This window comes from Prinia subflava, chromosome 19 (genome assembly GCF_021018805.1).
Source record: "Prinia subflava isolate CZ2003 ecotype Zambia chromosome 19, Cam_Psub_1.2, whole genome shotgun sequence".
Lineage (NCBI taxonomy): Eukaryota > Metazoa > Chordata > Aves > Passeriformes > Cisticolidae > Prinia > Prinia subflava.
The window spans coordinates 2257488-2272255 of NC_086265.1; the positions used below are offsets into that span (position 1 = coordinate 2257488).

Sequence of the window (14768 nt, forward strand, 5' to 3'; positions counted from 1 at the left end):
CCCGCGCACCTCCGCCGGGCTCCGCGCCGCCGCCGCCGCCCGCCCGCCCCGCTCCCTGCCGGCGGTCCCTGAGGGGAGCTCCATTGTCTGTGAGGGGACGGCCGCGCACCCCCGGCGCGCCCCCGCCCGCCGCGCCCCCGCCCTCCGCGCCGCCGTGCGCGGGGCGCCGGGCGGCCGCGGCGGGTGGCTGCCGGCTCTCCCCCAAAGTTTTTGGATCCGCGTCTCCTCATGATGTATGGATGATATATTGCATTGTGGGTGTCAATATAACTGACGGCCATATTTGCCGGTGCTGCTACTGCTGTAAACAACCCAAAGTGTCTGGGAGACACGGAGACGCTTCGCTGAATTTCAGGACGCTTCTCCTCCTCCCGCTGGCCATGTCTCTGGGAATGTCTTACAAGCCCAACTTGAACGCCCACATCCCCGGGACTCCCCTCAACCCGGGTAAGTCCGCGGCGGCAACTGGGTGGCAAGTTTGGGAGGCGAGCGGCGGGTGCCGCACCGGCACCTGGGGGAAGCGCCGGACTCGAGTTTGTGCCCAGTCCGGTATGGCGGGGCAGCGGCTCCGCGCCGCCATTACCCGCGCCCGCCCGCCCGCCCGCCGGCGCCGCCGGCCCCGCTCCGCGCCGCCCCCGCGCCGGGCACCGCGCCCGCCCGGCCCCGCGCCGCCGCCGCCGCCGCTCCGGGGCTCCGGCCGCCGGGTTTCCTCCATGCTCGGCTCCCCGGGGCGGCTGATTGATCTGGATCAGGAATATTCCGGCGGCGCCTCAGCGAGGACCGCTGCTGGCGGGACGCCGCAAGTGCGGCCGCTCGCCCCGCGCCTCGCCTCGCCTCACGCCTCCTCCGGCGGCGGGGCCGCCCCGGGCCGCGCTCCGCGGGCCGGAGGGGAGCCCCGGACCTCGGCCGGTGGAGGCAGCGCCGGCGCCTCGGGGCGACCCTCGGTCAGCGCTCTCCCCCGTCCGAGTCTCCCCCGCATCCCGAGCGCTCTCCCCCTCTCCGTTCGCTGGAGATTTTTTGGGGATGGTGGATGGTGGGGGGGCACACAGGGATTGCATTATTTCTTGAAAAACTGCTGTTTAAAAATCACTCCTCATCCTTGGATTTGTACAGGAGTCCTTCCAACTTTCTTCCTTAAAAAGTTTCCTTGACAGCGTTAACTTTTTGCCTTTTTATTTAATTTATTTATTTATTTTAAAAACTACGTTCCCCCGTTTTTCTCCTCCCGATTTCCGAAGGCATCAGCCGGCGGGGTTTTTGCCGCTGCTGCGGTGCTGCTGCACATCGGGTCTCCGTGTGCGGATCGGTGCAGCCTGAACAAAGCCGCAGCAGCGATTGCTTCGCTGTGGGATATTTGGAGGGGATCTCGCTAATCTGTGCTGGTCGGCTCCGATTAAACAGCACCAAAATGGAGAAGTTGGTTCTGACTTCAAAAAATCGTATTCCTGTCTTCCATTCCCCGCAGCCCAGCCTGCAGGACTGGCATCAGCCCACAAATCGGGCTGATTTTTTTTTTCCCCTGAGAAAAAGTTTTGGAGTTGGGTTTAGGAGGGAGGGAAATGTGCCTGGGTGATTTTTACAGCACCGTTAGTGGTTGTAATCCTGGGAGGCTGAGGAGCGAAAGGGATCTCCGGGATGCATCTCTATTCTAGCTGCCAGGAGAGCAGCAATCATATTTTACTGCAAGGACTCGTCACCAGCTGGTGGATGAGCCGAGGTGGCTGTGCCACCTCGATCCTGCGCGGAGCTGAGCTCGGTGGGGCTGCGAGGGTGCAAAGGCTCGGGGAGCCGGGGTCGTGTGTGGGGAGCACCGTGGGCTCGAGTGCTGCTCTGCCGAGGGGTCAGGGAGCAGGGGATGTGCCGAGGATTTCTGACAAAAAGCAGAAGTGTCACCGGAGGAAAAAAAAAATAAAAAGAAACAAAACAAAGCCCAGCAAGGGAAACCGTTCTCTTGCCGGCTCCCACGAGAACCTGTGCCTTGCTCTCCGGAACAGCCGTAAAATTGCAGGGAAAACAAAGGTGGTATTTTGCGATGGTGGGTGAGGGGTGGGGATTAGGTCATGCAGTGGAGGGGATCCGAGTCTGGCTGCTCTGCGAGCAGGGACTGCAAAATCCCGGCTCAGACATGCCGCGCACAATGCGAGCCGAGCGGTGAAGTTTCTGTCTCCAGCCCTCTCGCTGCCGTGTCTGTGCTTCCCAACGCTCCGGCTGCGAGCAGGGCTTTAGATTCTTTCACGCAGTTTTATCTTCCCCTTCTCTGCCACCCTCCTTTTCCCCTTGTATCGGCAAGTTAGCAGCAGTTTGCTGTCATGCTGGAACTATTCTTGTCTAAGTTGTCCTCTCTTCTGAGTTCGGATCATCCTCAACACCCCCAGAATCTTTTCAATGAAAGAACGTCCTCCTCTGAATCCAAAATGGGCTCTCTCTTCCCTCCCTGTCTTCTGCCATTATCCTCACGCACCAGCTCTTCCTCTAGCTAGTGGTATTGCCAGCACCGTGGCCTAAGGCCAAGGGACTTAGACAAAGCAGTCCTTGCAGTTGCACATATCGCATTCAGAGTGATACGACTGCAAATGGCCCCCTCCTTTCTGGAGCTTAATTCTGATTTGGAGGAGATTGCTCCTCTATTGTGCCTGAATTAAATGCCCCCCAGCCAGGAGGATAAATCCTAGGTTTGCTTCCAAACCTGGGGTGAAGGACCCCCCCACCCAGCTCCCCCCACCGTCCTGCAGAGGAGAGGAAAACAGGAAATCTGTCCCTTTTGGCCTGGAATCAGCCCTGCAGAAGCCTCTCTGTATGAATGCTGAATATTTTGGTCTCGGCCGACGGAGGGCTCTGGGCAGCTGTGGATCTCACAGGGATTTTCCTCTGGGAGGTAATGCTGCTTCCCTGCAGTGCAGGGCTTCTGGTGCAGGAGTATTTGGGAAGGCAGTGTCGACTCAGCTCTTGGAGCCGTGTCCTTGCTGCAGAGCAAACTCCTCTCAAGTTGAGGCTGAGAGTAGCCACTCTGCAAAATTATACTTAAACTGCACATCAGTGAGATGAGGCAGTTGTGGTTGGTGGGTGCCTGGGCTCTGTTCTTGCACGGGAGCATGTTTTGAGAATCCAACCCCGGACTGAAGTCCAGAGGGAGAGGAGCTGTCTGTGGGGGAGGAAACGCGGGGAGGAAACCTCCGTGGGTTGTTGGCAGATCTGGGGATGACTGCGGGTGAGGAAAATGCAGCTGCTCCACAAGTGACTCAGGATGCTGGAAGCATCTGGGTGCTGACTCCTCTGCCTTACACCAGGATGAGGGAGGGAGAATGTGTTGTCACAGCAGAATCCAGTGCCTGTTCCTCTTGCCCAGGTCAGTGCTGACACTTGGCCCGGGGTGGCTGCAATCGGGCTTGCAGCGTTTTGTCCAAATTTTGTCTGAACTCACCTTGCTGGAGGGCCTGTGCTCAGGGAATTGGGTTCCTGCATGTAGTACCCCAAACTTTCAATTCCAAGCTGCCTGTGCTTGGGGAGCCCCATTTAATCTCCTGCACAAGCACCTTCTCTGCCTGTAAAAAGGGGGATCTATTAGGGAGCTGCAGTGGCTTTACCTTCCCAGCCTCACCTGACCCTGTGGTGTCCCAGGGGAACCTCTGTTACTTTTTCTAACGACGATGTTTTGATTTGTTTCTCTTCTCTTGCTTGTCCTACTGATTCCTGGGAAGTGCTGTTTCCTCCTCATCTGTCTTGTGTTTCATATTGTTTGACTATTTCTCCGTAAGGGACCAGCTGCTGAGCTGAGGTGAAGTAGAGCATCTCCATTGACTTAAGCTGAACTAGACACTTACACCAGCTGTGACTGGGTCTGTAGTTTGTTTTTCACCATGTTTTCATGTATTTTCTGGCTCAGTGGATATTCACCAGCATTCCTATTTTGTTTAGACTAAGCACAGGTCAGAGAAAATGCATTTCAAGATACAGAAGCTAGCAGAAACAGCTTGGGATTTTCCTTTACTTTCATTCTCATCCTTGCAGAAATGTCAGATTTTGAGACGAAATCCTGTTTGTGTAACAAAGCTTAAAAACTGTCATCTGTAGTGTCTGGAAACACCGATTCCAGCTGACAGAGACAAGGAAAGGAGCTGTGTCTCAGGTCCACACGAACAAGTGGTGGCCTGTACAACAAGTGCTGCTGCAGCTGAGGACCAAAGGGACTCTCAGTGCACCTCACAGCAACCACAGGTTCCTTGTTAAAAGTGCAAATTCTCACTGGGAGAGAGAAATGAAAACAATTTCCCCGTGTGGCGCTGTAGCTGGCAACTGGAGAGACCAGTTCCATTCAGTCCTGAGGAATGATACCAGCACACGAGGCTGGCCCTTATGTTCTCAGCACTGCAGTGCAGACTTGCTCGAGCACATGGCTTGCTTGTCGCCCTTTACAGAGACAGCTTCTGTTTGATATTGTTGACCATATTGAGAGGTTGTTTTTGGAGTGGGAGTACTGGAAAGAATACTCTTTGTAGGCAGAACAGAGAGCAAAGTGTTTGTGCCTTAGCAGGGGGGATAATTTCTAGGAAATATGCTCCCCTCTCCAGTTCTGGCTGAAATTTGCTGGATCCCTGATCTCTTGAAGGCCGTGTGAAGTTAAGTATGATGTAAAAAGAAGCTCATACATGTTTCAGAATTAGCAATTTTGAAGTGGACTTGTTTGGGCATTTAGAAAATGGGCATTTTGGGCTTTGCCTAGCTGAGTGTTTTGCTTGAGAGCAGTGATGTGGTTTCCACAGTCAGCGAATCTCCGCAGGGTCCCCACCCAGCGCCTTGGTTTTGCTGCAGAGCGGTTTGGGTTTGTGCTCACTGGATTCCTTCTGGATAAAAGTGGCCCAGAAACTCTGCTGCAGTTGTGCAACGTGGATCCTCCATCCCTTGCAATGGGAGCACAAGGATCCAAACCAAAGATGGCACAGCTTTAAGCCATACTCCCCTGGTCTGGGGGACCAGACTAAAATCTAACCTTCAGTCATATCCCCTCAGGCCAACTACGTGTGGTGTACACTCCAAATGCTTTCATCTCTTGATCTGTTCCTTGTGGTGCCAAATAACTTGGTAGTGTAGGAATAGCTTAAGCAAGAAAAGAAGAATGGTGGGGAGTCAAGGGACTGGCTTTTGTTTTTCTGATAAAAAAAGAGACAGGAGGGTAGGAAGAGGAGACATAAACCATGACCGTTATCCACATGGAAAGATTAAACAGCCTGAGAGTAGTAGAGGAAAGGCCCAGAGTGTGACAGATCAAAAGAGCAAGGCCTCTGGCTGTTAGGATAAAGAATGTCCTAGTTCTTGAGAACATATTTATGTGTCTGTGCACTGCGTTTTTTTTAAAGGAAATAGTTTTATTCAAAGAAAGGTCTGTTCCTTCCACAAGGGCTGTTCAAGGGAGAAATAGTGAGTGAAAATACAATTTTCACAGCCAGTGCTATAAGGAATGGTTTGTGCAAACGAGAACAGGGTCCATTATTCTAAATGTAAAAATTTATAGGAAGGTTGGGGGGGAATGGGGGCCCAGTTTGAGCTCTGGTTGGCAACTGCTGTTAGAATTCAGTGTGTGGCTTGGCTGTGCAATGCATCTACTTGTGTAGACATGTGTGTGGTGTCCCATGGATGGCAAGGAGTTCTTGTTGAACTCATATCAAAGTGTGTAGAGGGCTAAGGAGTAAAATATTCTTGTAGTCAGCCAAAGCACTACAGCTGTGCTCAGCTACTCGCTGCAGGAATAGCTGTGCTGGGTGAAGCTGTTACCTCTCCCCTGGTGCTCCAGGATTCCTCATGGTGCGTGTTGGCAAAGCAGCTTCAGGAGCAGTTCTCATGTGTTTTCTGGCAAAGTTGCCCAGTTTAGGAGAGAAGAATTTACATCCTCACAGTTCCAGCCTTGTTGTCTGGTGCTCCATATGGTCAGGACTCTGGTGTGGCAGAGGCAGTACTGGGCAGCACTGGGCTCTGGGGAGGTGGTGACCACGAGCCACTGAAATGGCAACAGCCTTGATGTTTCAAGCAGCCACAGCTTGAAGGGTCTGTGAGACAGAGGGAGAAGTGTTGAGATTCCACAGCCTGCACCCCGTACCTTGGACAAAGTCCAGGCTGCAGGTATCGCTTCTTACATGGCTCTCATGGGTGGAAAGAGTCTGTAAAATAGCAGGGGTTTGCCTCTGTGGTTTTATAGGACCTTACAAAATACAGGGCAGTAGAGAAACACATATCCAGTGGTTTGGGAAACACATATCCAGTGGGATTGGGAAACACATATCTAGTGGATTTGGAAAACACATATCCAGTGGGATTGGGAAACACATATCCAGTGGGTTTGGCCCTTGGTTTGTCTAAGTCAGTCCTACACAAGTAACTGAGTTGTGTGACTGCTCCTGGCTTTCCTCCGCTGCCTGTGGAATGGGGGGTAGCTGAAAATCTGCCAAAGTGGATCAGGTGAGTGGACCCCAGTGCTGCTTCCTTCAGGGTTCTCACTCAGCAATCTGCATTCCCAGTTATTTTTCCAGCAAGCAGCAGTCTTAGAATTAGGAATTAATACTCAAAGCAGAAAATTGGTCATCACTGCTCAGGCTTGGAGCTGAAGGGATCCCCACAAACCTATCAAGAATTAATGAGAAGGTTCCTGGTCAGCAGGAGTTTAGGCAAACAAAGATTGATTTGAGATCCTTTGTCTCTCAGGGTGTTAATTTGGGCTGAGAGAGACTGCTGGAAGGAAGAGATTTTGATATCAAAATCTCATTTCTGTTTGCTGTACCCCCCATAATTAATAAAGATTAATATTAATTAACAAGGAAATCACTATATTTTTGTGGGGGAAAATGCTTGTGGCAGTTTTCTGCTTGAATACAGGAATAAAAGACATTGTTTGCACTAGAATAAGTGGGGATCTACGAGGTTTTGTGTACATTTAATTGGGAAAGTGAAGGGAGGAAAGTGTGCGTATTAATTTAGGTTTTAAACAACAGCAAGCACTAAGACAATTTGGGATGTGATACACGGTGCCACTGAAATTCAGTACCAAGCACACTCCCTTTTCCATTCTGTCAGTTCTAAACTGTCTCCATTGTCATTTTAACGTTAGAGAGAGCAAGCCTCAATTTAGATCCCCCCTCCTTTTTTTTCTCTAGTGAATACCTAATCATCACACCGATTTTTGACTGGGTATTGACTGTGAGACTTCCTGGCCTAATTTCTAACTATAATAGCAATATCTGGTGATTTTTTTTTTAATCCGAGATACACAGGCTGTTCAGACATGCAGATGAATTTTGGGTTAATTGAGTAATAGTCGTCCAAGACCCAAGGCTTCTCCTTGAGATTACCATGCCAAGTGATAGGTCAAAAAGCTCAAGGTTTGTTGCCCTGTGAAATAATAATACCACCACTCCCCCCTCCCCAATTAATTTCATTTTCATGATCGCATCATTTAAAATTGAGGTGAAACCAAGGATTTTTCTTTTCCTCCCCCCTGCCTCCAGCTGAGTTTGACTGGCACAACTTCTGACACGGATGTGTGCAGGCTGGTACCGCGGCCAAGCCAAATCCCTTCCTTTGTTCTCCGGGCCTGCTGCTGCTGCTGATAAAGTGGTCGGCGCATGGCATTATGTCTTATTACATTTTTGATGCAGACTGCAAAGAAACGGGTAAACTCACCATGGTTACCACGCTCTGTCACTTGGCAGGGCCCGGCGCTCTCAGCGATGGCCTCTAGTGTCTGCAGCGCGCTCCTGCAGCGCCCCGGCCGCACCGCCACCGCCACCGCCTCCTCCGGGCCCCCCTCGCTTTTGTCCCCCGCTGTCACCCACTCACGGCTGGGGTCAGGCTCCCGTGCTGTTCCCACCTCTGTGGGACTTTTCTCGGCTGGGTGCGGATCCCCAACTCCTCACGTTTCTTCTAGGAGAGTTTGTGTCTGCTCTCCAGACGTGCCCCGCTGTGTGATCGCCTGCGGAGCGAGTGTGTGGCATCGCTTAATGAACAGAATGTGAAACCATCGCTGAATTGGATGTGCTGTGATATCACAGAGTGTGCTGGGGTGGAAGGGACCCGTCAGAATCATCGTGTCCAGCACTCAGGACACTGAGACTCACAGCGTGTGCCTGAGAGCGTTATCCAATGCTCCCTGAGCTCTGGCTTGGTGCTGTGACTGCTTCCTTGGGGAGCTGTTCCAGTGCCCACCCTTTCCTGATATCCTGATATCCTTAACCAATATGTTATCATCAACCCATCAATAAGTTGCTCTAAGTTTTGCAGCTCAGTTTTGCTCAGTGGATAGAGCAGGATTCTCTATTCACATCCAGTTTGAAGCTCCCAGCTCCTCTATGTGACTGCTTGCAACAACAGTTCAGAGACAAGTCTTTGCAGGATGGGCCTTTTGTTTTATTGTACGTGAGGAAAAATCACTTAAGCCTTTCTCTGCTTAACTGAGGTAATTAAACCTTCTTACCTTGCAGCACAAGGGGCTCGTTAATGTTTTTGAAGCATTTTGAAGTCCTTGGAAAAAAGATGCGGTTTGCTGTTGTGTCATGTTTAGTAATTGTTGAAATTCAGTCATGTGGACTTGAAATACTGAGTTTCACTTAGAGAAATCTTACACTTGTGCATGTATTTTGACCTGATAATGTGAAGAACTAATTGAGAGAGTAGCTGACAACTGTGCTGCTCCTACAGTGCCCTACTCTATGGGTGTGAGGTTTTTTTGGTGGGGGGGTTTACTACGCTTAAGCAAAATTAGCTCCACGTGAAACGTCAGTGATGAAGATGCAGGTTGTAATGACATAAGATTTAAAGACAAAGAGACACCTTGTTTTTTTTTTTTAAGGTGACCTAGTGACCAGCCCAATTTGCCTTTTTGGGATTTCATATCTGGTTAACTTGCAAAAATTAAGAACATGTTCTCTTCTCGTAATGAATGATATCCTGTGATAACTGTGAAGTGGAAAGAGATTTCCCATCTGAGGACAAGAGTGTTCCACTGTGTTCAACAGAGCTTTTTACAGAGTAACTGCTGGCCCTTTCTTTTTGTAGAGAGGGGAAAATAGGAACGAAATAATTTGCAACTTTAAAACAAAGCTAGAGATTTACGTAGTTCTGAGCCCCAGTGACTTTTAGCATCAGTTTAATTTAGATTTAAATGAAGGTTGGTAAATGAGATCTGTTCCTCATATGAAAGACAGTTGGGAATTTTCAGCAAAGGAGTTTGTGAGGGGGGAGATATTTCCAGACAGCAGGCAGTCTGTGTCTGTGCCTACAGGCAAAGACAGCAGCATCCATGGGTGCAAGGGCACTTGAGCTGCAAGGGTGAAGAAGTTCAGTGGTGTGATGCTCCCTTGTTCCCAAGTGCATTATCAGCAGGTTTTTTAGCACAGTTGTGAAGTGGGCAGTATAATTAAGCCCCTTAAAAAATATAATCCAACAGTTGTTTCTCAAACCTAAATCCCTATCATTATGGGACGAGGGGGAGAAATGTTTTGATTGCTCATTTCTAGAGCAGCTTGTCAGTGATGACATTGGAGTCTGTTCCTGGAGCTCGTAACTGACTCAAAACTCATTAGATGTGAATATAATCTTTTATAACTTTAGAAAAAGTAACCATAACACAAACTGATGTTATTTTCCCTTTGATCTACTTATACAGCACAATTTGACTGGCTAAAAAATGTTTGATATCACACAAAGAGGAATAATGGTAGCACTCTTTGCCTCCCATGTCACACAATGAGCAGCAGATCTGATGTACCTCGGCTGTTCCCTAGGAATAGTTTTGGCATTGGCTGAAAATAGTACTGAGGGTAACTTGCTTTGACCATGTGATGACACTTTGAGTTGCAAAATTACTTTCAGATAACTTGCACTGAAAAAGTAAAAATAGCACAGCACATTAGACTCATCTGTGTGGAATGTATACATGCAAAAATAGGGCTCCTTAATACTTACAGTTTGTCTAGGCAGAGCAACCTGTCATGCTACACTCTGCTTCACTTTTAGGCAAACAATTTGCACTGATAATGCTGCAGGCTGTGCTATTTCCAAGTGTTCATCAAACATGAGAGAAGCATTAATTCAGCCATTCTCTTGCTAGCAGTGATGCTCAGAAATGTCATTAGTGATCTTAGCCAAGGGTGAGAGGTCACAGCTTTAAGAACAAGTGATTAAAATGTGTCCCAATGTAACAGACTAATTAATCTTTAGATAATAACAGTTTTTTGGTGGTTTTTTTTTTCTCTCTTTTCTCTCTGCAGCTGGGAGTGTTCACTCTCCCTCCACAAGTATGGCAACATCGGCACAATACCGACAGCTCATAAACGACTACGGCCCCCCATCCCTAGGCTACACACAAGGGATGCAGGTACAGCTCTGCTTCTTTTCCTTTCATCAGATCACTGAGCCCACGGCTGCACAGTAGCAGGGACTGTGGCCTGTAATCTGAGGTGTTCCTCCCTCCCACCAAGGTCTGAAATCAAACCCAAATGGCAGACTGCTTCCTCGCACATGTCTGGGGATCAAATTAGGCTAAGCTGAGTGCTGAGTGAGGTTGGTTCCTAATTAACTGTGAGTCCCATCCTGTCTGAGTCACAGAGAAATGTCTTGAACTCTGTTCTGTAAGGGCACTTACATATTTTAAAGTTATTTGTTAAAAACACAATATTTCTGTATAGTTTCATCTTCTTGGTCTCCCTACCTGGCTAACCACTCCACAAAATATACACTGAAACACTGAAAAACCAGAAACAGGGTTAAATAAGCAGTTCCCAGTTTGCTGGTTTTGCAGGACTATTTAACTTCTGCTTCACCCCAAGTCCAAGGCTTGCAGCTGCATCTTCACAGTTGATCCCAGTTTTTGAAGGGCACATAACATTGTGTCCAACTGTAGCAGCAATAAAAAAAAAATCACGTTTATGTAATAATACTGAAATTTTGTTCATTTAAAAAGTGACTTACAGGGTTGTTTCTGGCCTTCCACTTGCTGTTTGTTGTAATTGTTTTGTTTCTACAGTATTTGACTGAAATTAATGTACTTTCAACTACAGGGCACCAGCAGCAGTCAAGTACCACAGAGCAAATATGCAGAACTTCTAGCTATCATAGAAGAATTAGGAAAAGAGATTAGACCTACATATGCTGGGAGTAAAAGTGCGATGGAGAGGCTAAAAAGAGGTAACTTTTAAACTTATTTTAAAAAATAATTGCTTCCTATCCACTTTGTGCACTGACTATTAGTATACAGCTTAATGACAATTGTTTCCTTTGAAAAGAGACAACTTGAGCTCCTCTTGACAGTGGGAGCATTAACCAGCAACTGAAACCTTGGGATGCTCTGTCCAAGCAGCATTGGATAGATAACAATGACAAAATGTGTCTCATGTGCATAAAAGGAGTTTCAGGTAATAATTCCAACCTTATTGCAGCACCTCTCATGGATACATTCTTTCAGGCTCCTGGTGATTTGCTTGCCCTTTCAATTCCCTTTTCTCCCCACTCCCCAAAAATCCACAGCCGAGCATTGTTTACATCTCACACACCTCTCCCACCTGCTTGGGCCAGGAATCTGCACTGAGGTGCATTTTGCCTAAAGAAACACAACACTGTGGTAGTTCTCACTGAGGCTGGTGGAGAAAAGAGCTACAGAAAACCCCACCAAACCCAAAAAGGTGTTAGGGAAGGCTGTTCAGGCTGAGATGTCAAACATGAACAGAACTCTGGAGAGGAGAGTGGAGCTGCTTAGGCTCCCTCCTGTCAAGTGCCTGGCATTAAAATCCACTCCTAAGGGACAGAGCAGCTTTTAGGGCTGGCTGGTGAGTCTGTCCAGCTTTGCTTTGTCAGCTAAAAGGAGTAATGAACACCCTTTCCTTGCAGTGTAAAAGAAACCCCTGCATGCCCCACCGCTGACATCAGCCTGACATTGTCCTCTGCAGGGGACGTGCAGGGATATTTCTGAAGGAGCAGTGGCACATTCCAGTGCTCCAGCTCCTGAAATGACCCTGAAAGGCCACAGACAACAGTTGTACTGGCAGTGCTCTCCTTCTCTAGCAGGACATGGTTACTTTTTCCTCCCTTCCCGTGGTCCTTGTGCTGAGATTGGCTCATGCATTCAAACCAGGAATGGGAATGTTGTTGTAACAGACTAACTTCAGCACCTTGCAAATCCCCCTTACACTCACCCAAGACTACAAAGCTTTATTTAAGGCTCAACCATTATGGAAGAGTAATATATCTGCCATGACATGCAATGAAATGACTAGTAGGTGTTCTGGGAAAGGATGCAATAAAGTCTGCTGATGAGTGGTAAGTGGAATCTGGCCCAGCGAAAATCAATGTTGCTGGAGTCTCTCTTTATTGCATTGCCTGAGTCAGAATTAATAGATCATGAATGGCAACAGGCTAATGGGGACAGCTTGAGAGAGACTGGGAGAGATGCAGACATTCTCTGGGCTGGATGGTTTTGTTCAGGGAGGAGAAAGTTGCTTTGCTGCCTCTTGCAACAACGTGTAGCTTTAAGATACAATGCTGCCACTGTGACTTGCCAGTGTTGCACAAAATCCTAAATAAATACTTTTTGCTGCCATCTTTTGGTCACAAAGGTACCTCTCTTTCCATTTTGGGAGCCTGGTGGCTGAAGGAGCATGTGCAAGTGTGAGAGCAGAAATTATTGAGGGTAACCATGTGACTGCTGCCTCCATGGCCACGGAGGTTATCCCTGAATAAAGTCCCTGTCCCCAGCTCTGCCTGCTCCTGAGCACAGAGGCTACCGACCTCTAAAACTGGCCAAATTCCCAGTGTTCTACATTATTCAGAGTAGTTCTGCTGCATGAACTGGGCATCCTGCCACCAGATCCAGGTCTAACACGCTGCTTTGTGTTCGTGTTTCTGCATCCCACAGCTGCAGCTTTCCTCGGCCCTGGCACTTTAACCCTCTCCAAAGCCTCATCGAGTCCTCCCAGGTCAGCAGGCTGCTCTGTGACCTGGGCTAGCAGCCTGCTAGAAACAGGAGCCATTATCTCCAGAGATTAACCCCCAACTCTTGCCTCACTGCCCTTTCCCCACCTTGTTAAGGGGCATGATTGAGCAGAGAAATCACCTTCTGTCTTGCCTAGCCAGCAAAATACAAACATTTGTTGCAGAAGAATCTGTCCAGCTCTCATTTTAACATCTATCTCAAGCTCTGTTCTTCCAGCAGAGTCTACATTTAGTTCCAGGATTATGAACCAAGGTCCAGATTGCTGGAACTCAAGGCAACAGGGCTTGTAGTGGAAAATTCCACATTATGTCTGTCAGATGAGAGTAGACACGGCAGCATGTAAAGTGGTGATGATTTACTCTGGGAGCTGAGCCAGTGTTAGGAGGTAACTCTCTGCACACACCATTAAAAAAAAAAAATCTTTTATTTTTACATGAGAGACACAACTTGTCTTTGAACAGTGTTATGGTGGCTTGGATTTTGCTGCATCCTCCCAGAGAAGAATTATCCCAAGGCATTAAGAGCTTGCTAAAATGACTCCCCAAATAACTTTGTAATTTGTTTCACTCCACTAGCAAATAACTTACAGGTAGGTAAGATTTTTTTTCCCCCTTAAATCTTTGATTTTAAGGAGGCCCACACTACACATTAAGACCTACCTGCTGCTGCAGACTTATAAATTTCAGTGTGTTTTGATTCCTGGTTTAGTCCCTTTTCAATTTCTAATGCAAGTTTGGGGAGGCAGACTTGTTTTTGGTGGCAGCTGATGTTTGGGAAGCGAGGGCTGTCCCCCTTGGCTGAGGCTTTCTGTGGTAGCCTTGGCAACTGGGGACAGAAATTCATAAACCTTTCTGTGGACTGTCACTGCGAGGGTGGCCTGAATGGGATGATTTAAAACACCTCCAATTCTTTTGCAGGAATTATCCACGCTCGAGGATTAGTTCGGGAATGCCTGGCCGAGACGGAACGAAATGCAAGATCCTAGCCCAGTGCTCCAGCTGCAAGGTTTTCCATCTCTCCACGAAGAAAAAGTAACACTTGTCCTTTTTGACTCTTGAAACGTTCAAACTCCTTTATTTTGAATGTTTTACCGTTCTTGTTTTGTGCCCTTGCAAAAATGTACAGTTAAGAATGAAAAAAAACCAAGGATTTTTTCAACTTACTGAGGGTTTGCATTTTCTAAAGACGTTAAAACTCCCTAAAATGTTTCTGAAACATGGAAACTGAAGTGCATGCAGAGGAATGCTCTTTCTCTCCCAGGCTATATTTCAGTTCTCTTCTTATCCAGCCACAGCCTCATTCTGTTTTTTTCTTTCCTTTGACTATGTTCACTTATCCCCAAAACGTCAATCTTTCAAAGTTTGACATAAGCTCTAAGGATTTTTTTAATAAATGCAGAATAGCATGCTGTACCTAGTAGTCTGCTAAGTCACAATTTGTCATACAGCATAGACCCTGCTTAGAAATAACCTTCCCTTTCTCTTATTTTTCCTTTTTTTGTTCATTTTGCATAAACATTTGCATGACTGTTAGTGCTTTGAAGTCCACTTAAAGTGCATGAGCTATATGGAAAATAGGGAAACCTATTAAATAATAACAAGGTCCTGGAAAGCTAATTTCTACATTAAGGCTGGAGATTTCAGTTTAAAGTTTGCAAGAAAAAAAAAAAGAAAAAGGAACATTCTGGATAAATTACTAAAACTGTTATTTGCATCTTTGTATGTATTTATTACTTGACGTAATAAAGCTTATTTTCATTAACAGTTTGTATTAAAACTTTGTACAGTCACTTTAATCA

At 47.6% G+C, this 14768-nt stretch overlaps 1 protein-coding gene across 1 annotated transcript; it reads left to right on the forward strand.

The window, feature by feature from the left end:
- Positions 1-104: 104 nt before the first annotated feature.
- CDK2AP1 (cyclin dependent kinase 2 associated protein 1) lies at positions 105-14731 on the forward strand. Its single transcript, XM_063415912.1, has 4 exons — positions 105-447; positions 10254-10360; positions 11043-11169; positions 13888-14731. The coding sequence occupies exons 1-4, from the start codon at positions 240-242 to the stop codon at positions 13953-13955; spliced, it is 510 nt and encodes a 169-aa protein (XP_063271982.1). The 5' UTR covers positions 105-239; the 3' UTR covers positions 13956-14731.
- Positions 14732-14768: the final 37 nt, after the last annotated feature.